Source organism: Ictidomys tridecemlineatus, chromosome 4 (genome assembly GCF_052094955.1).
Source record: "Ictidomys tridecemlineatus isolate mIctTri1 chromosome 4, mIctTri1.hap1, whole genome shotgun sequence".
NCBI lineage: Eukaryota > Metazoa > Chordata > Mammalia > Rodentia > Sciuridae > Ictidomys > Ictidomys tridecemlineatus.
The window spans coordinates 172715033-172741364 of NC_135480.1; the positions used below are offsets into that span (position 1 = coordinate 172715033).

At 45.4% G+C, this 26332-nt stretch overlaps 1 protein-coding gene across 2 annotated transcripts; it reads right to left on the reverse strand.

Annotated features, from left to right (window-relative positions):
- Positions 1-9687: 9687 nt before the first annotated feature.
- Positions 9688-25618, reverse strand: Aqp7 (aquaporin 7). 2 transcript variants are annotated; one of them, XM_005326191.5, is made up of 8 exons: positions 25494-25618; positions 24073-24123; positions 17954-18071; positions 11595-11721; positions 10994-11131; positions 10694-10812; positions 10328-10545; positions 9688-9990 (listed from the first exon to the last, which is right to left on the reverse strand). In XM_005326191.5, the coding sequence occupies exons 2-8, from the start codon at positions 24096-24098 to the stop codon at positions 9738-9740; spliced, it is 999 nt and encodes a 332-aa protein (XP_005326248.1). In that variant the 5' UTR covers positions 24099-24123; positions 25494-25618; the 3' UTR covers positions 9688-9737. The 2 variants fall into 2 exon arrangements, with proteins under 2 accessions (XP_005326248.1, XP_077903869.1); XM_078047743.1 differs by lacking the exon at positions 25494-25618 and having other exon boundaries at positions 9688-9897; positions 24073-24228.
- Positions 25619-26332: the final 714 nt, after the last annotated feature.

Consider the following 26332-nt stretch of genomic DNA (forward strand, 5'->3'; position numbering starts at 1 on the left):
CTGGCTGATTCTTCACTGCACAAGCAGTCTTGAATACAATTTTACACTTGGATCCTGTGTTTTAAGGGAATCTGTGGACCAGGATCCCACACCATTGCTTCTTGAGAATCAGGTCCTGTCTTCTCCCCTTCCAGTTCTACACTTTCTTAACAGGATTTCTTTCATGGGTCAGAATTTTCCAGAAACCAAACTCTTATCTCTGGAATTCCCTCTGGCTTGTCTTGCAGGACTGGCTCCTCTCAGCAGCAGTGCCAGTCTGATGCAATGGGTGGGAGGACTGGTGGAGGACTAGAGATGAAGCAGGCCTTCCTGATTGCAGGATGTGCCTGAAACAGCTCTGGATCCTGTCCTAACCAGGCCTGAGAACAGATCAGGGAGGGGAAAATAGAATGTCAGACTTGAGGGAAATGCAAAGTCCAAGTAATTGGGTCCTGTAGATTTAAGATTGGGGGTGGGGGGTGCCCTTCCTATGATGCTGGCCTTCTTGCTTCATGCCTGAAAGCCTGGGGACCTTGTTTCCTAAGAGAACCTTGCCAGGGTACGTCTTCATTAGTCTACTCACCCACAACCCAAGGATAAGTTCTGCCTCCCAAACCCCAGACAGCTTTAGCATGGATGTCCCATACTGTCTTCCATGGCCTTTAGAGTGTGAGGATCCCCAGGAGATTCTCAAAGCCACTCTGATCCCTCTACCGACAAAGGCTAATCCAAGAAGAGACATGCCACATTAGGCCTTGTGTTTGCCAACTTAGAAGCATCCTGTACCAGGAGGGAGATGAGTCCTCAGAAAATTGAGTTGTTTGCCTCTCTGACCTCTGCAAACAGAGCTCATGTGGAAATCCTGCCCCTGACCAGGTTTGCCCTGAGCTCAGGCTTTATGAGGTTGCTTTTCCTGATGCACAGCCTCCTGGAAAACCTGAGAAAAAGCTAAATATATAGAATTTCTGTCTTGCTGCCTCAATTCTCTCCTTGATCAGTTTCTTAACAGTGAGCTTTGGTTTCTGCATCTGAGGTAATGGGTCCTGCCCATGTGCTGCCCTGAGTTATCTTGAGGGTAACGCTTGGATCATAAAGATCAAGAGAGTCTCCCCGTGCCACATGGCATCAGCATAGTCAAGCCTCAAGACTATACCAGGACAGCCTCAGCAAGTAACTACTGGGGGTCAGGGGAGGAACAACAGTAGTCAACTGTCTTGGCAAGGACAGTAGCTTTCAGTCACCTCACCATGTACTCACTTCACCCAAAATGAGTGAGTCAAGTCCTCAACTACTCACACTTGTCCAGGAGTCTCTTCTAAAAGTAGATAACAGTTATAGAGAACATAGAAGGTACTCAACACAGTGCCTTCTATGTTCTTTTTCATTCCTCAAAGCCCCAGAAAGTATGTATTTGAAACCCCTTCACTAGTGGGGAGAGTTAGATCACTTACCCAGCTCACTCAGTGGACAACTGAGGATCTGAAATTCCTACTGAACTCCTGTATCTTCTCACGCCAAGCAGAGGCAACTTGGACATCTCATTTGGAGTCCCTGGAGCAAGATGGCCCAGGTCAGTTCAAATGGGAACAAAGTTTATATCTATGACCCCAAGCAGAGTAACAGAGGATAGGACTTTTCCCACAATGACCACTAGGGTGCAGTATGGATCCCCAAACCAGATGGGTGGGGGAGTGTTCACATTGCCTCAGGAAAACTATTTATTTAAAACATTTGAGTGGCATTTATAACCGGTGTATTTAAAATTTATCACATTTGCATTCCTTTTTTTAATACTGCCTTCTCTCTACTTGTTGGTGTACAGAGCATAGGCACAGGGGGAAAACATAAGGCATGCAGATATCTGAAGGAAGACTATTCCAGGCAGAGGGAACAGCCATTGCAAAGGTTCTACAGTGGAAACATGCACCGTGAAGGAACAGCAAGGCCATCAGGCTGTAGGGGAGAGTAGCAGGGATCAGAAAGGTAACAGAATTTGTTGGTGTCAGGCCTTGTCAGCCACTGGAAGATTTAGGACAAGAAAGATCTCACACATTTTTAAAAATAATCATCTAGCTTCTGTATTGAGACTAGACGCCTGGGCAAGGGAAGAGGTTTAGGAAAACCATCAGAAGACCACTGCTGTAGGGCTGGGGATATGGCTCAGTGGTAGAGCATTTACCTGTCATGCATGAGGCCCTGGATTTGATCCCTAGCACTGGAGAGGTGGAAAAAAAAAAAAAAGAAGATGATCACTGCTGAAATCAGACAATAGTGACTTGAGCTGGGGTGGTGAAAGTGGTTGTATTCTGGATACATTTGCAGGTAACACCTAAGAGATTTACTGACATGTGGGATGTGAGAGAGAGGAGTCAGGAATGACTTCAAAGTTTTTGGCCTGAGCAGTTGGAAGACTGAATTTGCCATTTACTGAGATAGGAAAGAATGTGGGAGGAGCAGGTTTGGGGGATGAAAATCTGTCCAGTAGGTGGTTGTACATGGGAGTCTGAAGTCTGGAGTTTGGACTGGGCTAGAGATCTAATTTGTGGATCTGTTGCATATAATGGTATTTAAAGGCTGATGAGATCATAACTGGAGGGCGGGGAAAGAGAAGAGGCACAAGGACTAAGCCCTGAGCGTTCTATCATCAAGGGGACAGGGAGCTGAGAACAGGATGGAAGAGCTGAGGAGTGGCACCTCCATCCACTGTCTGCCTTGCTTCCTATTCTACCATGGCTCTCTGCTTCTGCAGCACACCCACCTCATGTCCCTGGTGAACAAGAGTGGCCTGGTGCATCATCTTTTCTTTGCTATCCCCTGACCTAGAGCCAGAGGCCAGGACAAATATGAGGGAATGACAGAATGGAGGCAGGAACACATTCTTAAAGGGCCTGGCAGGGCTCGTCCCATGACCTGTTGCAGCCCTCATCTGAGGAATTCTGCTTATCAGCCTTATTGGGTCCCTGGAGACTCAGTTCAAGATTTATGGCCTCAAGTGTGCCTGGGTGTATGTGGCTCTGAGTTTTGTGTCTTCTCCCTCAATCCCTGACCCAGCCTCTCAGCCTACAGCCTCCACTCACCCAGTCCTCCCCCAGGACCTAGAGTAACTTCTACAGATGCCCTCTAGCACTTCTACCTTGGCCCCTGGACACAAACAAGAATCCCAGGACTGTGAACTCTTACAAACTCCACCCAGCCTTGCTACATCACATGGTAATGCTAGTGGCAGAATTAAACCTGAAGCACTTCACTTTCACTGAACTTCATTATCCATTATCCTCCTTTACAAGTAAAGAAATTAAGGCCTAGAAAGGTTAAATAATCCACCCAAAGTTCAGTGGTAGACATTGAAGTGTTATTTTGTTTTAAATTTGGGAAGTTTTATTGTTTTTGTTACTGTTTTGTTTGTTTGCTTTAGGACAGGGTCTCCCAATATTGCCAAGGCTGACCTCAAACTCCTGGGCTCAAGCAATCTAATCCTCTTGCTTTAACCTCCTTAGTAGCTGGAACTATTCACATGCACCACTGCACCTGGTTGTTCTTTTGTTTTTAGTTGTTGTTGGACTTTTTTTTTTTTTTTTTTAAATGTGGTGCTGAGAATCAAAACCAGTGCCTCATTCATGCTAAGCAAGTTCTCTACCACTGAGCCACAACCCAGCCCCTGCACCTGGTCGTTATTTCCTAAGTGTTTTATTGTTATTTTCACTGTTCCTATATGTTATTTGTACCCTTGCTTACAAAACATATTTCACAATTTAAAACCAAACAAACTAGTTAAGGTCACATCTTCAGGTACCAGGTTAATGCACAGGCTTCAGAGACACATTGATAAGGCTAGAATCCCCTGTACGGCCCATCTCTCTAGCTTCCTTGTAAGATGGGCCTGACAACATGAAGATACAAGAGGGTGCATAGTGCTAACAGCAAACATATACTCCCCTGTCTTCATGCAGCTCTGTAAAATGAGATTATTATCCCATCTTAACTGAGGTCATATGGCTAGTGAGTGGCAGAGTAGATGTTTGAATCCAGGCAGGCTGGCTTCAGTGTATTCAGCATAAGCCCCTGCTATATGCAGAATGGCTGAGATCACTATGCTCTACTGTTCCCACTCTAAGACCAGCGTAGAAATGGGTGTGGAGCCAAAATTGGGCTGCACTGTTGGGAGTGGCCACAGCTTTATGAGCCCTAGGGCTGAGCCTAAAATGGTTGCTGCTACCTAAACTTCAGGAACCCATCTGAGAGAGGAAACAGTAAAACCAGCCAGATCAGGGTACTGCTATTTTTCCTTAGAAGCCCTAGGAGAAAGAGAGAGTGAGCCAGACAGGGAATAAGAGGCTCTTGGTCAAGCTGAGATCACCAGGCGGAGGATCAAACCTTTGCAAAACCTTGGAAGGGTCTTGCCTGGGACTAGGAGTTGTTCCTGTCCCATTGCTATCCCCATCTCAGCTGGAGAAGGGGCAGGATGGAGAGGGATCATAGCATGAGGCTACAAAGTGCCAGAAGTCAGAGCTAGGAGACCCGCAGACACTAACAGATCCAAGTTTCATTGAATAGACAGGAAACCAAGGCCCAGAGAGTGGAAGGGTACTGTTCAGATCACATAACCAGTCTGTGCTGGGATTGGGAGAATGGAGGAAAGAAATGTGTGTGGGGGGGGGGGGTACACATTCCCACAGCCAAGAGCAAGAATCCATAAGGTGGGCTGGGGTTGTGGCTCAGTGGTAGAGCACTTGCCAAGCATGTGTGAGGCACTGGGTTCAATCCTCAGCACCACATAAAAATAAATGAATAAAATAAAGATCCATCAACATCTAAAAAAATGAAAAAGAAAAAAAAAAGAGCCCATGTTCTGTGATACCCATCTCACCCATACCTGCTGCTTCCTTCCTGCACTAGGACCTGCCATTCTCTAGAGACTTCTTCCCTCACTCCTGCCCAACCCTTGTCCTCTCCTCCCCTGGGCCTGTCCTCAGTCCACCCACTCACTTCTCTGACCTCATCTTCTTCCACTTCCCACTCCTTCTTTCCCTTCCAGCTCAGCAGCCCCTCTTAACTTCCTTCTTTGTGGCTTTTCACCAGCCATTTCTTCAGCTTAGCATACATTTTCCTCATGTGTTCACGTGGCTCATCCTTCAGCCCCTCCAGGTCCTTCCTCAAAATCGTCTTCTCAATGAGGTTTTGTGCTTTTCTCACTTCCCCACACTTCCCATTCCCCCTTCCTGATTTTCCTTCTTAGTGTCTATCATCAGTATACCATGTATTTTGCACAGGATGTGAGTTCAGTAAGAACAAGGACTTTTGTTTGTCTTCCTTGTGCCTATATCCTCAACGCTAGAATGTCATCTGCCATACTGTAGGCTTTCAACCAGTGTCTGCTGAGAGAATAGGAAGACTTGCTCTGTGACTGCGGTCAGGACTCATCAGAGCCTGACATTGGGACCAGAACCTAAAATAGGGACAGGCAATAAACCTCCTACAAGGTTGTGGCAGGGCAGTGGAAAGCAGGCAGATGGACCTATTGTCTGTCCTGCTTCTGAAACAGCAAGGAGGGCTCTGCTTCCCCCACCCAGGTTTCCTGCTCAATGTAAGTTGTTTTTGAATAATTGTTTCCACCAATGACCAAGTTCAGGAGCTGCTCACTCCTTCCCCAAGCTTTCCAGCATCCTTTACATGTACAATGGGCCTGAACTTAACTGACCTTGGGGTGACAGAGTAAGCACCTCCTTCATTTTTGCAAGCTGAGTGCACATGTGCAGATCCCAGTGTCAAGGGAAAAACCTGGTGCTGAGAATAAAGATCAAGTGTGCAGAAATTCTGAGCTCAGTGTGCAACAGCTGACTGTGCCTGCCGGATTCCACCCCTTCCGTGTTAGCTTTGCTCCTGGTGTCCTCAGCAAACGGTTCAGGAAACCTGTCCATGCACTGTCTCCCTTGTACTCAAGCACACACCCCAATAAAGCCTCATTCAGATGGTATTGCTTGCCTCTTTGTGATTTCTATCTCAACTAAGCTAAAGAATTCTCAGATTAGCTGTTAACACTAAGAGCTGGGATCATCAGAAAGAGCTATTCTTTGCCTTTTCATGATTTCTATCCCCAGTTGAGTGAAAAACACCCCACACTGATTAGTAACACCTCCGGAGAACATGAGGATGCCAGAGTGTTTGGTGAGGGATAGAGGAGGGCAGGACCCAGAGACCTGCCTCTCACGTGACTGAAGTCTTAGGATCATGTTCCTCTGAAATATCAGGAATGAAAAAGGCCACCTCATGCTCATGGGACCACTGAAGCTGAGAAGGGAAAGGAATGCAACAGGATCAAAGAGGGAGGCCCTGTTCAGCTGACTGTCAGCCCTTCCCTGATCACTGTTGGCCCTGCTTCCCCTGACTCTGTTCCTCTCAGCATGGACATCAGACATAAGCCTCTCCCCTCCATCCCTGGATTCTCTGTGATTTTAGCAGGCCCTACTTGTCACCCCCAATCCCAATCTTTTTTTTTTTTTTTTTTGGTACCAGGGATTGAACTCAGGGTTGCCTAACCAGTGAGCCACATTCCCTGCTTTTTATGTTTTACTTTGAGACTGACTTGAATTTGTGATCCTCCTGCCTCAGCCACTTCAGCTCCTGGGATTACAGGAGTGAGCCACCATGCCCAGCCCCCAGCCCCAATTCTTACACTGCAGCTATTCTTTTTTTTTTTTTTTTTTTTGTAGTGCTGGGGATTAAAACCCAGGGCCTTAAGCATGCAAGGCACTCTACCAACCGAGTTATATCCCCAGCCCTCTGCAGCTATTCTTTGTGTTTTTAGATACATGACCCATGCATACAAAAATACGTATCACATTTACATGGTCCATCCATACATAAATATATATCACATTTATGTTACCACATAACAAATTTTAAATGTTTTAGCACATCTAAACACAAGCATAACATTCATAAATTTACCTCCAGCCCCAGAACTAGAAAATTATTAAAAGCTTACAATACCTTTGAGCTCTAGGTAACACCCCTATCTCCCTGGGGAAATCATTTTTTTTTCAGCAGTATTATCACATATATGTATGTGCCCTGAAGGATATATTAATTTTTCTTGATTTTCATCTGTAAAACTGAAATCAAGCTGGGTGCACATGCCTGTAATCCCAGCAACTCAGGAGGCTGAGGCAGAAGGATTGCAGGTTCAAGACCAGCCTCAGCAACTTAGTGAGGCCCTGTCTCAAAATAAAAAATAAATGGGTTCAATCCCCGACACCCCACAAAAAATAAATAAATAAAAAGAGGGCTGGGGTTGTGGCTCAGAGGTAGAGTGCTCGCCTATCATGTGTCAGGCACTGGGTTTGATCCTCGGCACCACTTAAAAATAAAATATTGTGTCCACCTCTAACTAAAAAATATTTTTAAATAAATTAATAAAATAAAAAGAGTTGGGGGTGTTGGGGTTGTCGCTCAGTGGTAGAACGCTCACCTAGCACGTGCAAGGCCCTGGGTTCCATTCTCAGCACCACACAAAAACAAATAAATAAAGGTATTATGTGTAACTACAACTAAAAAGTAAATGTTTAAAAAAAAAAGTTGGGGATGTGGCTCAGTCGCTAAGCACCAGTGGGTTCAATCCTCAATCCCCAAAAAACTGGAATCATATTGTATAGTGTCTACTATATTGCTTTCTGTGCCTTCAAATGTTCTCCATATTGTTACAGGTACCTGTTGTGCCTTAATTTTCTTTGTTGTATAATATTCTGTTATTGGTGATTGTATAGCAAAATGTATATCTCTTCCTCTATTGGTGGATATCTGAGTTGCTACCAGTGCCTCTTGACCACCCAACTTGTGCCCTGCTCCCTGACTCTCCTTTCACTCTTCCATGAGACATTACATCTCCACAAAGCCATGAAGTCTCTGCCTTTAGCTCTCTTCTGAGCTCCAGACCATATAAAAGGCTCAACTGCAATTATTGAGCACTTACTTGGCGCAGCACTGTTTTTCATCATTTTACATGTATTAGCACATTTAGCATGGTAAGTTATACTCTTATCCTCATTTACAAATAAGAAGATCAAGCTGGGGTTTTGGCTCAGTGGCCGTGGGTTCGATCCTCAGCACTACATAAAAAATAAATTAAAAAAATAAGAAGATCAAGACCCAGAGAGATTAATTTGCCCAAGATATCACACGTCTCTCACCCACCCCCCTCAAGTGCCATAGGCAACTCAAATGTCTGTGATGTTACTTATCTTCCTTTCCAAATCAGTCCTCCCTTGTGTTCTGCTTTCAGTGGTGACATTACCAACCCCCCACATCCAAGCCAGAAACCGGAAGTCATCATTGACTTCTCCCTGTCCCTCACCCACTCCTTCATCCAAACCACGCCCAAGTCCTGCTAGTTATACCTCCTAGGCATTGATCAAATCCCATCAGTAATTTCCACCCACAGTGCTGACCCAGTAGGTACCTGCTGCTGCTCATGGATTATTGCCTCTCTCCATGTTCTCTGTAGACTAATCTCCCCCATTGCCTGCATCCTGCACACTCAGCTTAGGTGGGCTTTCTCCATCATCTCACCATTCTCCCACCAGAAGGAAGCCCATCCTCTGACTCCTGTCCCTTCAAACTGTCAGATGTCTCTTAGCCCCAGAAAGGACACCCTAATCCCCACTCCACTTTGCCTCCTCCTCTGAGAAGACTGGAGGCTGGCTGTAAGACCCCCTCTGAGCTCTAAACATCCTACTTTCTAGCTCGTTTTTCATTGGTACCTATCCTCCATTATACTGCATTCCTTAATGGTAGAGACCTCGCCTTAGCCATTAGGCATCTTCAGTGACCAGGCATGGTCTGCACACAGTAAATGCTAAATATATGAACAACAACAAGAACCACAAGTGATGCTGCCTTCTACATCCCAGAAAGCAGGATGGCTGGTTTCTGCCTGGCCCCATCATCAACATATCCTGGATGCCAAGCTGCCACTCAGACTCTGGAACTGTTTCCTGTGAACTCTGTGAGACTTTTTCTTGCTTTTTTACTGATCCAAAATATTTCCCTCATTACATCTTCCTTCCCAACTCTGGAACTCCTTAATGTGTGATAACTCTTATTTCAGGAAGGAGGAAGACAAGTCCAACCCCTTACTAGCTTTCAGTCCATACCACACATCTCCAAGGGAATGAAAATTGGAACAAGAAAGAAAAGAATCTCATTTTTATGTATGAAGCACGGATAGAATAAGTAAACATAGGTTTAGTATACCTGTGGTATTAAAAAAATGTCATTAAGAAAATATTTAAAAGAATGCTGAAGGCACTAATGAAAAAAAAATGTTGAGAAATTCTGATCTGCACTCTTGATCTTGCTTTGTCTGGTCCAAGAACTGGCCATGGCTAAAGAAGGGACAAATGGGGGGAACTCTAGAATCCTATCACAAGATACCTTCAAGATATGCCCAAAGTTGCCCCCACCCCCAGCTAGTTCTGGGCCTTACATCAAATCACCCCCCTCAGAGTCCTCTATGCCTGTCACCTCACCCTAAGGCCACAGGTCAGTTCCTCCCAATTCTCCCTCAGGAACACCCCAGCTCCTGTGCTGGAGAGAGTTGAGGCCTCTCAGCTCTATGCTCCATACTTGAGCTAAGGCATAAACACTGGAGCTCCTGGAAGGAGCCAGGAGGGAAGCCCAACCACAGGAGGCCCCACAAAGTGAGGGTGCCACTGTGGGACAAGGCTTTCTTTATTAGGGTGAGTTGGGATGACAGTCTCAACTTAGAACTGCTCTAAAGGCATGGAGCCACTTAAGGATTGGACAGGCTGGATTGAAGGGTCAATGGGGGAGGTCGTGGATGGGCTGGTCTTGCGCAATTCAGTTATCCTGTGATCTTCGCACACCATGGAGTTCTCCAAACTCTGAGGCTTCCGTGGGATGCTGGAGCCAATGAAGATGACATAGATGATGCCACCTAGGTAGGCACCTAGGAGTGGTGCCACCACTGGCACCCACCACCAGTTGTCCCCAGCACTGCAGGCAAAAGACAGGACTGCTGAGGAGGCCAATGCCCAGGGTGGCACTAGCATCTACCTCAGGCCAAGACAGAGTGAGCAGAGGAGTCACCCCAAGAGACACCCTTGCCAGGGGCCCTGGCCCACCTCAGCCTGATTCAGGGGTAGGGTTGACAGTCCCAGAGCAAGGTCTACATCTGTGCTGGTCTGGGAAAACATCAGGACCCACCCCAGCTCCCTGAGCTATCTGGATGTTCTGCAGGACTCTCCTGGGCGGCTGCTCAGGTTGCCCCACCCCTCTGCAAGCAGGGGCCCCACAGAAAACTCACAGGAATGGGGCTTGGCAAGGGCAGTACCTGAACACCTGTTTGCCCCAGCCAGCAATGAAAGTGAAGAAGCGAGGAGGCAGGTCCCGGGACGGGTTCATAGCATATCCTGAGTTCATGCCTAGGGACGCTCCGATGATGACAATGAGGAGGCCGACCACCAGAGCCTCTGTCCCTCGAAGTGCTGGATTGTTGTCCTTGTCCGTGATGGCAAAGAGACACAGCTGGAGCATCCCTGTGATAAACATCTGGGGAGTAGATGACATGGCAGCCTACTGAGGCCCTAGCCAAGCCACGGAGTCTGCATTGTACCCTAAATCCAAACACCCTGGCGGAGACATGTCTTGGTACAGTCCCCATGCAGAATCTTTTCTTTTATCACCCTACACTACTGACCTCATCCAGGAAGCCCCTCCACAATATCATGTGTTCAGGAAGGTAAGTGGCAAAAATGCCAGCAGTGGCCGTGGGACCAGTCACCGTCAGAAGGTTGCCAGAGAAGTGGATAATGGCCGCTGTGGAGACAGATTGAGTTATACCCCACCAACATCCCAGATTGTAGGGTGAGGGTTGGGGAGCACCTCCAAGACCTTTTCTCCCAGACATTTTTACAGAACCGGAAGACCAAGACCTGATATGCCCATGTTTCAGAAGAGGCTGAGGCTGGAGGCAGACTACCCGGGAGAGAACACTCACTATAGAAGAGGCTGTAGATGGTGACAGCAGCCATGAAGGAGCCCAGAAACTGACCCAGAACATACACAGGAAACTTCCTCCAAGGCATTCGACCTAAAGCGCAGGTGGTGAAGGTCACAGCTGCATTCATATGGGCCCCTATGGGGAGGGGCAGGTGTAAGGGAGATTGAGAGCAGAAACAAAGGATAAGATGAATAATATTGACAGCAACAGCAATAATAAATAGTAATGGTGAGTGTTTATGGAGTGTGTACTGTAACAAAGGCTTTCTCACTGAACCCTTACAATAGTCGCCACAAAGTAAGGACCACCATCTCCATTTCACCATCAAGGAAAATGAGAAACAGAGGTGAATAATTTCCCTAAGATGACCCAGCTTGTAAAAAGGGCAGGGGCAGGGGCACTGCCAAAGGGTTCATGAACAGTCTGGGGAAGATACGCAGCCAAGGCAAGGGGTTTGGAAGCACATCTTCCCTTCAGGTAGCCAGTAAAGGGTGAGGCACCAGCTGTATCAGAGACAAGATTAGCTGGAGGTGGGCAGGAAACAGCTTGCCAGGAATACCTGGTCTTGCCCAATCAGAAGGGGTCTGGGCTTACTCACCAGAGATGTTGCCTGCCACATGCATTCCTATGGTGACTCCAAAGCCAAAAGCCAAGTTGACACTCAAGTAGCTCCCAAATTTTTTCCCTCCTAGAACCATTTGGGCTACAGAACCAAGGCCAAATACCTGCAAAAAAAAAAAAAAAAAAAGGTTTCTGAAGTGGCTGCCTGCCCAGAAGTCCCAACCCCAGAGGAGAGCTCTGAAGTCAGTTCTAGCTCCTCACCACCCCCATGTCCTAGGCCTCCCCAGTATTGCCCTTAAAGACCCTCTGCTGTGCCCTCTTTTTCCAGAGCCTTCTCTCTCATGGCCTCTTCTCCCTTACCCCATAGAGATCTCTCATACCTGAGCCAGTGAGAGCTAGGTGATGGGTTTGAAAGAAGACAGAGACGGGTGGGAAAGTCAGAGGCTCCTAAGATATATCCAGGCACCTTGACCTTGAGCCCACACCTGTAGTTTGGGTTGTGAGCAGGGCTTCAAAGAAGCCATAATTGGTGTGAACTGCACCCCTCAAAGCATCTTACACTTCAGGCCAACCTGAAGGATATTTCTATGCGGAGCACTATTATTCTCCCCAACTGATAGATAGGCAAAGTGAAGCTTCAAGAAATTGAATGGTGGGGCTGGGGCTGGGGCTCAGCAGCAGCGCACTTGCCTGGCATGTGTGAGGCACTGGGTTCGATTCTCAGCACCACATACAAATAAATAAAATAAACAACTAAAAAAATATTTTTTAAAAAAGAAATTGAATGGCTTATCCAAGGTCACACAGCCTGTAACACAGTGAAACATGATCAGATCCATGACAGATGGTCTCAAATCAAACAATTGCATTACTCCATGCATTCCTTGCTGTCTCAGGCCTCTGTGTTGGATATACTGTTCCTTCTGTCGGAATACTTGATCCTATATTCTGAAAAACTTAATATTTTGTAAGATCAAACTCAGAAGTCACCTTCTTTGAAATGTCCATGTGTTTTAGGTCCACCTTCTAGAAATCAGAGTCTAGGTATGTGTTATGCAAGTTATCTAGACATATGAAAAATTAGGCATAGTGGCACACACCTGAAATCCCAGTGACTCAGGAGGCTGAGACAGGAGGATTGCAAGTTTAAGGCCAGCCTCAGCAACTTAGTGAGGCCAACATAAACTTAGAACTTATTTCAAGATAAAAAATAAAAAGGTCTGGGGCTGGGGCTGGAGTTGTTGCTCAGTGGTAGAGCACTCACCTAGCATGTGCAAGGCCCTGGGTTCAATCCTAGCACCACATAAAAATAAAGGTATTGTGCCCAATTACAATTAAAAAAATAAATATTAAAAAAAAGGTATGGGATATAACTCAGTGACTAAGTGCCTCTGGGTTCAATCCTCAGAACCAAATAACAACAACAACAACAAAAAGGATATCTAATTATGTGACCACATGCAGCTGTTATGCACTTAAAATGGGACTGTCCAATTGAGATCTGCTCTAAGTGTAAAGCACATGCCAGATTTCAAAGATTTAGTTGGAAGTGGAGAATGTGAATTAGCTTAACGATTTTATGTTGACTACATGTTGGATTTTGGATTCATGGGTTAAATATAATAGCATACAACTTATTCTCACCTGTTGCTCTTTACTTTTTTAATGTAGCTACTAGAAAATTTTAAAGTATGTGACTCAAATTCTATTTCCCTTGACCAGTTCTGCTCTAAAGCTTAGGAAATAGAAAATCTAAATAATTATGGACATGAGAACTGCAATGAAACCATGGGTGAATAGGGCCCCAGGAGAAGTGGGGTGCACACAGCTGGAGGCTGATTAGAGTCAGCATTTATGGGTGGATGTTAGAAACCTCAGCTGAGCAGGCATTAAAATGGGAGAACAAAGAAAGTGCACCAAGGAGAGATTTTCCCAAGGAGGAGGGCATGGTCAACTCGGTTAGTCATATGCAGCCTCTGGATCACAAGTATGAAGACCTGCCTGGAAAGCACATTCCTTTGGATGGCAATCCAGCAGTCATTAGTAACATGATGAGCACTGTGTTATCAGGCCATGGGTGTGGGGGGTTGGGGCAGAAGCCAGGAAAGATTGATAGGTAAGTGGTAAGGCGATAAGGAAGAATTCATTTATTTGAGACAGGGTCTCATTATGTTGCCCAGGCTGGCCTCAAATTCTTGGGCTTAAGGGATCTATCTTTCTGCTGCAGCTTTCAGAGTATCTGGGACTACAGTTGGGCACCACCACGCCCAGCAGAGGTAACTTTTTTCAGTGCTGGGGATTGGACCCCGGGCCTCACTCATGCTAGGCAAGTGCTCCAGCACTGAGCTACAATCCCAGCTGATGAGAATGAAAATGTACCAGTATAGAGACTTCTTTGAGAACTTCTTTGAGAAGTGAGAGTGTATGATAAATGACAGGTTCACAAGATGAAGGGAGAGATATTTTGTTCTGTTAAGTGGAGAGATTTTGGTATGTTTATGGGTGGGCGTGCTGAAGATAGAGGAAAGAAAGAAAAAAAGAGCAAAGGGCCTGAGTGGGCTGGAAGAATGGACTGAAGCAGAGGAGTCCTCCGGGAAGGAGGTGACACACCCTAGCTTAGGAGAAATGTGTGGATGCACAGGTAGGTAACAAGTGGTGAGAGGGACAGGAACAAAAGGAGGTAGACACACATACATAGCTGGGTTTCCAGGAAACACAGGAAGCTAGCCCAATGATTTTCTCTGTCAACCAGGAGATCAAACTATTTGCTAATTAAAAAATAAAAAAATAAAAACAGGCAGATGTAGAGCAGTTTCAAGGAAGTCTGAGAAAGTGTGAAATAGCCAGGTATGACAAAGGACAGGGAATTGGTTGAGCATGGCTCACTGGTTCCCTCAGGAATCCAGGAAAGGTGCAAGGAAGCCCAGAGATGGCTGGCTTAAGGCCAGGAGAGGATGCAGCAGGAGAGGACAGGAACTGACAGGAATAGGAGGAGTGAGGCCATGCCAGGCTAGTTGGGGGGACCTCCCAGGGGGTGAAGGGACTGAAGCAGGCATGGAGAGTCTAAAGACTGAGGGTCCCTCATTTCTGTTTTCCCCATGTCAACATAATGTTTTTTGAAAAATAATGAATGAGCCAAGCATAGCGGTGCATGCCTATAATCCCAGCAGCTGGGAAGGCTGAGACAGGAGGATCAGAAGTTCAAAGCCAGCCTCAGAAACTTAGTGATGTGCAAAGCAACTTAGTGAGACCCTGTCTCTAAATAAAATATAAACAGGGCTGAGGATGTAGCTCACTGGTTCAGCACCCCTGAGTTCAATCTCTGGCACCAAAAAGAAAAAGAAAAAAAAGAAAAATAATGAATGAGTGAATTAATCCCACATGATTCTCTGTATCAGAGTTGCCAATTGGCAATACACATACCTAATCCATCCAGCACACAGGTTTTGGTTTTAAAAAACAGAAGTTTCAGGTCCTCTTGCAAAATAAGAAGCTGAGGCCATGCTGGCCTGTATTCCACCTCCATGGTATCAGCCAGCTGGAGCAGTGGCAGTTACACCCTTACACAGGTCTGTACTCTGTGTCCAAGTCCCTACCACCCGGAGTTGACATTCTTGGCCCCTGTAGCATATGAGTTTGCAACCCTTGCCCTATTGCTCACATACACAGCTTTGGGTTTCCAGGGAACCGATGGTTCCAGCCTCTCCCCTCTCTGGTAAGTGAATGTAACCCAGCCCATCAAAGTCCCCCCAATAGCCAGGAAGCTTTGAGGACAATAACCTTAGAGGTTATAGAGTAGAATAGCTCACTTCCCTCATCCTGGCTGCAATAAATGGGACCCAAGGTCACACTAGCTTTTTTTTTTTTTTTTTTTGTCAAAAACCTTTACCCTGGTGATTCACTGAGCTTCCTATCAACTGAAAAAGCCCCCACTTCTTGGCACAGATCTGGCAACTAAAAATAACAACAATACAATGTCCTGCATGAGCTTAAACCTCACAACGTTCTTTTAAAAGCATTGCTTCCTTTTAATCATCACAGCAAATCTGTGTAGCAAGTGTTTTTGCTCCCACTGTAGAAAAACTGCAGCCCAGACAGGGGTCTTGAACTACCCAATGCCTGAAAGCAAGGGTCATATCATAGCAGGTGGGGAGTTAACAAGACAGCCTTAGAGAGCCTGTGATCTCTAAACTAAGGGACAGACCATAGAGGTTAAAGGTCAAGATTATGATATTAAACCAGGCATAGTGGTGTGTACCTGAAATCCCAGTGACTTGGGAGGCTGAAGTAGAAGGATTTCAAGTTTGAGGGCAGCCTGGGTAACTGAGTGAGACTCTGTCTCAAATTAGAAAATAAAAAGGGCTCTGGGTTCAGATGTCCATACCAAAAGAAAAATAATTAATACTAGACTTGGCTAGATTTAATTTTTTGTGAGTATTTTTTATTGGTTCTTCTTAGTTATACATAACAGTAGAATCAATTTTGATAACATTATTTAAGTATAGAATATATCTTACTCTAATTAGGACCCCATTCTTGTGGGTGGGCATGATAATGGGATTCCCTTATGGATTTAATCTTAAAGTATGACTAAACCAATGATTTAGTCTCACAGAGCCTCAGTTTCCCCATCTGTGAAATGGGGGCTAACAACAGTACCTACTTCACAGGGTCATTGTGAGGGTTTGGGATGATGCCACATGTAAGGGGTTTAGCATCAGAGTGTTTGGTATGCAGTAAGTGCTCAACAATTATCTAAATAAAATTTTTTTTTAAAAAAAGGGAAGGTAGATCAAGGCATGCGGGCAGTGCTTGCTTTCCTTAAGGCTCTCCAAAGAGGCACCCTCCTGCCTCTGAGGTTCCAAGGTTTAACAGCCCTCATGGGACTAGAATGTCTTGTCATAAATGAATTACTTTCTCCTGGATCAAGGAGGGACAGGATCTGGCTGCTGTCCTTACAGCTCAGGAGGCAAAGCAGGTAAGGGAGGAGGGTAAGAGAATGGGATGCTGGGAAGAAAAAGCAGCTGAGAGCACTTGTCATAATAACAAGGACCAACACATATGTATCAACACCTCTGTGCTGAGTGTTGGCACTTGGCCTTCTTCACACAAGTCTGCCACCTTGATGCTAGTGTCCCCATTTTCCAAAAGGAAACTAACATTCTGAGCAGTTTAAATGCTGGTGGAAGATCACACACAGCTAGAAGATAGCAGAGCCAGAGCACAAATAGCTCCAAAGCCTGTGAAGGCTAGATGCTATATACTTGAAAACTGAGAAGACAAGCTCAAAGCCAGAAGAGACCTGCCCAAGACCTGCTGGTGACTTTGTGGGTTAGGGTAAGAAACCAGGTGTCCAGAGTCCTTCTCACACAGGTTCATTCTCTCTGCACAATTTTACCCAATTTAATGCATTTCCTCTCTTTCCTCCCAGCCCAACTTCTCTGGAACTCCAGAGCCTTGTATTCAGTTTATTACCTCTTGAATTCTCCACTGACATCTCACCTGATCACGTCCAAACCAATCTCACCTCTTCTTGTGAGGAGCTCCATGCTCCAGAATGGCGTATTAGACATCTGTTGCTTGCAAAGTCTCCTCCATCTCCTACAATTCTATATATGGGCTTTCTTTGCCATCCCCAACCATGTCACAGCCCTCCTCCTCTTTTTTTTTTTTTTTTTTTTTGGTATCAGGAATTGAACCCAGAGGTGCTCAACTTCTGAGCCACTTTATATATATATATATATAGATAGATAGATAGATAGATAGATAGATAGATAGATAGATAGATATAGATATATATTTTTTTTAATCAGAGACAGGGTCTCACTAGGTTGCTTAGGGCCTTAACTCACGATCCTCCTGCCTCAACCTCTGAGCCGCTGGGATTACAGGTATGTGCCGCCATGCCTGGCACAGCCCTCTCTCTATTCCATCTAGATCAGCCTCCTAACTGGCTCCTCTCCCTCCAGCCTAGCCTTTTCTGCTTAGTCTCCACACTGTGCCCAAAAGCTATCTTCTTAAATCCAGATATGGCCATATTACTCCCCTGCTTGATAACCTTCAATGTCTCCCCATTGTCCTTAAAATTAATTTTCAAAGCCTGACATTCAAGGTTTTCAGCAGCCCCTTTACCCTTGGTTTTCCTTTTCCCCACTGCCATCTATGCCCCTTGACTCCTCAGCTCATGGTTTCACCCTGTCCTGGTTTATTATGAGCCCTTTCTGTCCCAAAAGGACTTGTTGAGCAAAGCCTTTCACCTACTTTCTTGTGCTTTCTTCTCAGACTCCCAGATCAGAGGCAGAGGAAGTAACAGTATGCCTCATGGGATCAGTGCTGGGAGAGATTTGTGGACTGCCCCTGCTGCACTCCCCCACCCCATGCCCCCCATCCACTCACCATCATGACATACGTGCTCATGAACTCAGCCAGGAACTCCCGCACCATCTCCTTCTGCAGTGTTGCTTGTATCCTCATTAGCACGGACCAGGAGACCATCTTGAAGTTGCTGTTGGATCTGAAGCAGCGGCCCAAGCCCATGGACGGAAAGGAAAGTCAAGTCCGCCTACTGCCCATCAGCCCTTCAACTCCTGGCTGAGTTAATAGGTAACCCTGCAGCTTCTCCACATAAGCTTCCTTGTGCCCAGGGCAGCTAGGACAGCTGGGATCAGAGACACCCGAGAGCCACAGGATCATGGAGAGGAACTGGGGCAGATGGCCCAATCAGGCTCCTTCTTCCTTCTTACAGGAAATGGACAAGTGGGAAGGACCCACCAATGTGGCCACTTTGTAGAGGGGGTCATTGGGCAGCAGAAAGTGCAACCTGAAGTGTTGAGGAGCTGCTAGGAGAAGCAGGGTAGGAGAGAGCAGGCTGAAGAGTGGAGCTCAGTTATCCGTCTGCCTAACTGCAGGAGCCAGAACTTGAGGGTCACAGACCAGGATCTGGCAATAGTGAGGCACTTTTCAAACAGCATGGGGTGTGGCAAAATCTGATGCTGGGTTCTATAAACAGCACTGAGGCCTGAAACGTGCACCAGCCTCTGCCAAGATGAAGGTGTCAGCAAAATGAACCAGGCTGTATAGCTAGGTCAGCACAAAGAGATATCTGTAAGTGAATGAATGAATGAATAAGAGAGAGGGAGGGAGAATGGACGGACAGATGGGATAGGATCTTACTTCCTGGTTTATCCTCAGTGCCTAACACAGTGCCAAGCCCATAGAAGATGTATTGGTTGGATCAATGAAAACTGGGGGAACCTGTCTCTTACTCTCAACTAAATCCCAGAGCTAAATACACAGATGGATGAACAGAAAGATGCTGGGCATGGTGAAGCACATCTGTAATTCCAGTGGCTCTGGAGGCTAAGGCAAGAGCATTGCAAGTTCAAATCCAACCTCAGCAACTTAGTAATGACCTAAGCAACTTAGTGAGACCCTGTCTCAAAAATAAAATAATAATAATAAAAGGGCGGGGCTGGGGTTGTGGCTCAGAGGTTGAACACTGGCCTAGTGTGTGTGAGGCACTGGGATCAATTCTCAGCAAAGCATATAAATAAATAAAAGTCCACTGACAATTAAAAAATATTTTTTAAAATATGTAGTTTTTTAGTGGTAGGTGGACACAATACCTTTATTTTATGCATTTATTTTTATATTGTGCTGAGGATCAAACCCAGAGCCTTACACGTGCCAGGCTAGCACTCTATCACTGAGCCTCAGCCCCAGCCCCCTAAAAATATTTTTAAAAAATAATAATAGGGCTGGGGTTATGGCTCAGTGGTAGAGCACTTGCCTAGCACATGTGAGGCACTGGGTTTGATCTTCAGCACCCCATAAAAATATAAAATAAAGGTATGGGTCCATCCACAACTAAAAAACATTTTTTTAAATTTTAATATTTATTTTGTTTAGCTTTCGGCAGACAAAACATTTTTGTTTGAATGTGGTGCTGAGGATCGAACCCGGGCCACACGCATGCCAGGCAAGCGTGCTACTGCTTGAGCCACATCCCCAGTCCTAAAAAATATTTTTTAAAAAATAATAATAGGGCTGGGGTTGTGGCTCAGCGGTAGAGTGCTCACCTAGCATGTGCAAGGCCCTGGGTTCCATCTGCAGCACCACGTAAAAATAAATAAATAAAGATATTGTGTCCAACTAAAAAATAAATTTAATAATAATAATAATAATAATAATAATGGGCTGGGGTTGTGGCTCAGTGGTTGAGTGTACACCTAGCACATGCGAGGACCTGGATTCAATTCTCAACACCACATAAAAATAAATAAAATAAAGGTATCGTGTCCAACCACAACTAAAAAATAAATAATAATAATAATAATAAAAGGTATCAGGATGTGGCTCAGTGGTTAAGCATCCCTAAGTTCAATGCTTGGCACCAAAATAAATAAATAAATATTTTTTTAAAAAAAGTCAGGTGCAGAATCATATGATTATCTCAATAGATGCTGAAAAAGCATTCAATACAATACAGCACCTCTTCACGTTCAAAACACTAGAAAAACTAGGAATGGTAGGATCAAACTTCAACATTTTAAAAGCTATCTATGTTAAGCCCAAGACCAACATCATTCTAAATGGAGAAAAAATGGAAGCATTTCCTCTAAAAACTGGAACAAGACAGGGATACCCTCTTTCACCACTTCTATTCAACACAGTCCTTGAAATTCTAGCCAGAGAAATCAGATAGACTAAAAAAATTAAAAGGATATACATAGGAAAAGAAGAACTCAAACTAATACTATTTGCCAATGGCATGATTCTATATTTAGAAGGTCCAAAAAAATTCCACCAGAAAACTTCTAGAACCAATCAATGAATTCAGCAAAGTAGCAGGATATAAAATCAATACCCATAAATCAAATGCATTTCTATACAAAAGTGATGAATCCACTGAAAGAGAAATTAGGAAAACTACCCCATTCAAAATAGCTTAAAAAGTATAAAATACTTGGTAATAAATTTTAAAAAGGTGAAAGACCTCTACAATGAAAACTACAGGACACTAAAGAAGGAAATTGAAGAAGACCTTAGAAGATGGAAAGATCTTCCAGGCTCTTGGATAGACAGAGTTAATATTGTCAAAATGGACATTATACAGATTTAGTGTAAAACTATTATATATATTTAATGCAATTTCTGTTAAATTCCCAGTGACATTCTTCAAAGAACTTGAAAAAGCAATCATGAAATTCATTTGGAATAATAAGAAACCCAGAATAGCCAAAGCAATCCTAAGCAAAAAAAAAAAAAAAAAAGCATCACAATACCAGACCTTAAACTATACTACAAAGCAATAGTAACAAAAACAGCATGATATTGGCAACAAAATAGACATGTAGACCAATGGTACTGAATAGAAGACACAGAGACCAACCCACATAAATACAGTTATCTCATATTAGACAAAGGTACCAAAAACATGCATTGGAGAAATGATAGCCTCTTAAACAAATGGTGCTGGGAAAACTGGAAATCCATATGTAGCATGAATAAAACTCAACTCAAAGTGGATCAAAGACCTAGGAATTAAACCAGAGACCTTGCACCTAATACAGGAATAGTAGGCCCAAATGTTCATCATGTCAGATTAGGCCCTGACTTTCTTAACAATCCCCTAAAGCTCAAGAAATAAAATCAAGAATCGATAAATGCGGGGCTGGGGTTGTGGCTCAGTGGTAGCGTGATTGCCTAGCATGTGTGGCGCACTGGGTTCGATTCTCAGCACCACATACATATAAATAAGATAAAGGTCCATCAACAACTAAAAAAATATTTTAAAAAGAGAATCAATAAATGGGATGCATTCAAACTAAAAAGCTTCTTCTCAGCAAAAAAAAAAAAAAAAACAATCATTGAGGTGAAGAAAGAGCCTACAGTATGGGAGCAAATTTTTACCACATGTACAACAGATAGAGCACTAATCTCCAGGATATACAAATAACTCAAAAGACTTACTACCAAAAAAAAAAAAGAAAAGAAAAAAAAAGGAAAAAAGAAACAGCCCATCAATAAATGGCCTAAGGAACTGAACCGACACTTCTCAGAAGAAGATATACAAACGAACCACAAATATATGAAAAAGTGTTCAACATCTTTAGTAATTAGCGAAATGCAAATCAAAACTACTCTAGGATTTCATCTCACCCCAATCAGAATGGCAGTTATCAAGAATACAAGCAATAATAAATAAGAGTTGGAGAGGATGTGGGGAAAAGGTACGCTCATACATTGCTGGTGGGACTGCAAATTGTTGCAACCGCATTGGACAGCAGTGTGGAGATTCCTCAGGAAACTTGGAATAGAACCACCATTTTACCCAACTATCCCACTCCTTGATTTATTCCCAAAGGACTTAAAATCAGCATACTATAATGACATAGCAATACCAATGTTTATAGCAACTGAATTCACAATAGCTAAACTGTGGAACCAACCTAGATGCCCATCAGTAGATGAATGGATAAAGAAATGGTGGTATATATACACAATGGAATATTACTCAGCAATAAAAGAGAATAAAATTGTGACATTTGCAGGTAAATGGATAAAGTTGGAGAATATTACGCTAAGTGAAGTAAGCCAATCCTAAAAACTAAAGGCCGAATGTTTTCTCTGATTAGTGGATGCTGATCTATGATGGGGTGGGGGTAAAAAATTGAAGAAATTTGAATTGGGCAAAGGGGAGGGTGAGGAGGGGTTGTGGAGGTAGAAAAGATGGTGGAATGAAATGAACATTATTACCCTAGATACATGTATGATTGGACAAATGGTGCATCCAGAGAACTGAAATGTTGTGTTCCATTTGTATACAAGCAATTAAAATGCATTCTGCTGTCATGTACAATTAAGTAGAACAAATAATAATAAAAAGCCAGGTGCAGTAGTGCACATCTGTTATTCCAGCAGCTCAGGATGCTGAAGAGGATCACAAGTTCAAAGCCAGCCTCAGCAACTTAGCAATGCCCTGAGCAACTCAGTAAGACCTTGTCTCTAAATACAAAATAAAAAGGCTAGGGATGGCTCAGTGCTTATGTGCCCTTCGGTTCAATCCTCAGTACGAAAAAAAAAATTAAGTGAATTTCAGGTCCCAATGACTGTGAGGGGGAGGACTAAACTAGGAAAAGACTGGAAAGGACTGGAGAGGAGAGAGATGCTGGGGTATGGAGGATAAAGAGGAAGAAGAGGGCAGGTGGTGATTACACTGGCTGTGAGGAAGTAGGGTGGTAGTAGAATCAATGGTGGGAGGCATACACGTTCTAGATATTTCTAGATATGACTAGATGTGAGGGAAATATCAAGGATGTGTCCTTGACTTTTGGCTTGAGCAACTGAGAAGGGAACACCTGACTGAGCTGAGGTCACAGGCAGAGGAATAGACTCAGAGGGAGTGAAGGAGGCTGTTTTCAACTAGGATCTGGGTTGTCTGTAGGACACCAACAGGTCTTTGGTGTCTAAAGCCCAGGAGGAAGATGTGGGCTGGACACAGCAATCTCATCGGGACAGGAGGGAGGAACATTCATTCTCTCAATCTAAGAGTACACAAATGGCAAATTTGCTCTTGTGGAGCTGACGGCAAGTGCATTCATGGGTAAGAAAGTAGTAGAACCCATGGGGGAACTGGGGTAAGGAAAGGGAGAGCTGGTAGGCGTGGAGTGTGATTGTAAGTGGAGTAGGCAGAGTAAGCTGCATTGAGAAGATGGACTTTTTTTCTTTTTTTTTAAGAAGTGTTGGGCTGGGGATGTGGCCCAAGTGGTAGCGCGCTCGCCTGGCTTGCGTGCGGCCCGGATTCGATCCTCAGCACCACATACCAACAAAGATGTTGTGTCCGCCGAAAACTAAAAAATAAATATTAAAATTAAAAAAAAAGAAGTGTCTTTTTTTTTTTAACCTTTATTTATTTTTATGCTGTGCTGAGGATTGAACCCAATGCCTCTCTCACGTGAGCCACAATCCCAGCCCCAAGAAGATGGCCTTTGACTAGACATGAGGGAGGGGAAGGAAGGCACCAAGTAGATAACTGTGGGAGAGCACTTCAGGCAGAGGGATGAGTCACAGAAGGACTCTGAGCTGCCTGCAGAAAGCCAAGGTTGTGTGTGGCTACAGGAGGGACAGTGAGGCGGGGGTGGGGATCCGCAGAGAGCTAAAGGGGATTAGATGGTGCAAAAACTCTGGCTCTTGTTCCATCCCAAGGGGCCAAGAAATGGGAAGTTCAGTTCAGCTGAGAGGGGCAGTCAGAACACACCGACCAACCCCTGAACCCTTTGTCTCTCTGAGCCCCTCACCCCAGGGCCCAGCCTGGGCTTACCTGTGCTGTGAGGACATGAGAGACAGGCAGGAGACACACTTCTCTCATCCATGGGCTTCGAGGGAAGCAGGAAGGATGGGGACTAGGGGAGCAGCTGCCAGAAGGGAGAAGCTGAGGACAGGACAGGGGGGACACTAAGGTGTTCCTGGAGGAGGACAGGAGGCTGAGATGGGGAATGAGGTGGGATACTTACCGCCTCTGCCCACCTACTTGAGCCATATCTTGTCCTTCAGATTTGTAGATGCTGTGAAGCCAAAGAGAGGTCACTGGGCTGCGGGATGCAGAACGCCGTCCCACATTCCCATCAGACTCAGTCCCACAGGGGAGAAGTCACTGGGCAGCTAGCTCCTGCTAGTGCCACCCCCTCAACTCAGCCAAATTGGCATGACTGGGTGTGCCTCAGCCAATAGCAAGAGGCCCTGGAGTCCCCACCCCTCTACCCATGCTGGCCTCAGGACCCCTGACTTCTGGGCCAGGCCCTTCAGAGGTCCTCCTGACCTTCCCAAGTCTGCAACACACTCAGTTTTGGACAGTGCAAGGTCTGCAGCCTCCCCTCAGTGACTCCAGCCTCTCATAACAGATATCATGCCTTTAATCTAACCTCAAGCTCACTTGTTGATGATTTAAACTGTGACTTTTCAGGACCTCTTCCCTACACTCATGCACACAGGATGTGGCCCTGAAAACTCATTTAGCCCATGCCTCCACCTCAGAACAAAGACTAACCCCCCCACACACATACTTTTCCTCAAACATCCCCCCCCACAGCCACTCCTATTTTTCTCTCAAACTGACAGCATGAAAATAACCCTTGCGTTTTCCTCATCCTATTTTCTCTTTCTCTCTCTCTCTCTCTCTCTCTCTCTCTCTCTCTCTCTCTCTCTCTCTCTCTCTCTCTCTCTCTCTCTCCCCCCACCTCCCCGCACCCAGGGATTGAACCCAGGGGTGCTTAACCACAAAACCACATTCCCAGCCCTTTTTTATATTTTATTAGAGACCAGGGTGTCATTGAGTTGCTGAGGCTGGGTTTGAACTCACTATACTCCTGCCTCAGCCTCCCAAAATACTGGGATTACAGGTATGTGCCACCGTGCCCAGCATGACCTCACTCTCTAACCTAATCTCCTCTGACTGCAGCACAAATTCATAATCCTCAACTCTGAAGGCAGAAACTCTCCAGCACCAAGGGAGGGGGACCCCAGGGAGAAGATGCTTCTGCAAGCTAACAGTTGGCCTGTCCGTGACCTGCCTCCCTTTTGCCTTGGTCCAGGGTAAATCCTCTACAGCTCTCTTCTCCTCCCACCCCTGTGCTCTACTGACTTCCCAGCCCAATGCATTCTCTCAGTCTGTTCCACCAAGCTGCTCTGGTCGTCCCAGAAGTCAACTAACAGGTAAGGAAACTGTGGCCCAGAGAGAGGGTGCTATGTGCTCATATCACACAGCAACACAGGACTGAACCAGAACAGAAAGCCAAGCCTTCAACTCCCCCAGTTAGTGCTTGTTTCACAGTCAATCCTTCAGCCACCTCCTCTCCACATGATTCCCCCATGGCCCTTCCAGGATTTCACCTTGAGAAGACCACCCTGCCCCAGTCCTGCCTGAATCCCCACTCACTCTGCTGAAGTGCCTTAGGTGTCTCAGCCTTTATCTTGGGGGCTTCTCAGTTAAAGTAGGTCTCAGTCTTGTTCCTCCATTACTGTTGGCACAGTCTGCACCCCTAGTTGCAGCTCAACTATCTCTTTGTCCCTAGTCCAGAGCCCGCCCCTCAGCCCTTCCCAGAGCAGCCTCAAGTGCTGCTCCTGCCCCTCCAGGGGAGAGGTCAGTAGGACAGGGGTTTGGCCACTTGAGCCAAGTCCAGACGCACTGCCCAAAATAGCATTCCTCCGCCTGCCAATGGCACCCTGGAAAGTAAGTTCTGAGGCAGCCCTTGTGAAGTCAGTTGTGGAACTCCAGGTAGGCACTTTTCTCCTCTCAGTCCCAAGGGAAAGAACGATCCTCTAAGCCAGATGTTGGGCCTGTCTCCAGGACCAGAACCTAAAGTAGCTCTTCCAGGGTCCCAAACCTGGCAAAAGGCTACAGAGGCTCCTAGGCCGCCAGCTACAGAATAGGGACTGGAGGTAGAAATTTCTGGAGATCAGTAGTCAACTGGGGGTGGGGTGGGGGAATAGATTCTGAGTCCGTCCTCAGGGAGTCCTTGACCTGAAGTAGGGAAGGGGACTCAGGAACTGTCCTCAAGGGCCCCATTCTGAAGGGAAGGACACAAAAGCAATATTTTCAGGGAAATCCCATTCCAGATGGGAGGGGGAACCCAGGCCTAGTCCCCTAGGGGCCCCCTGTCTGAGGCCAAGAGGGGGAAACCTAGGCCCTGTCCTTAGGAAAATGCTTCCCTTAGGGAAGTCAATGAAGGCCTCATGATGGAGCAAAGCTGGATCGTGAGGGATCGAGCTCAGGGC

What these genes read in the sequence shown, in the direction of transcription:
- Aqp7 (XM_005326191.5), bottom strand. Translation starts at nt 24,098, where the DNA reads ATGGCTCAAGTAGGTGGGCAGAGGCG. An exon ending in TGAGCACGTATGTCATGATG is followed by an intron (nt 11,722 to 17,953) that starts GTGAGTGGATGG and finishes TTTTTTTTGCAG; the next exon opens with GTATTTGGCCTTGGTTCTGT. An exon ending in TGGGGCAAACAGGTGTTCAG is followed by an intron (nt 9,991 to 10,327) that starts GTACTGCCCTTG and finishes TTTTGCCTGCAG; the next exon opens with TGCTGGGGACAACTGGTGGT.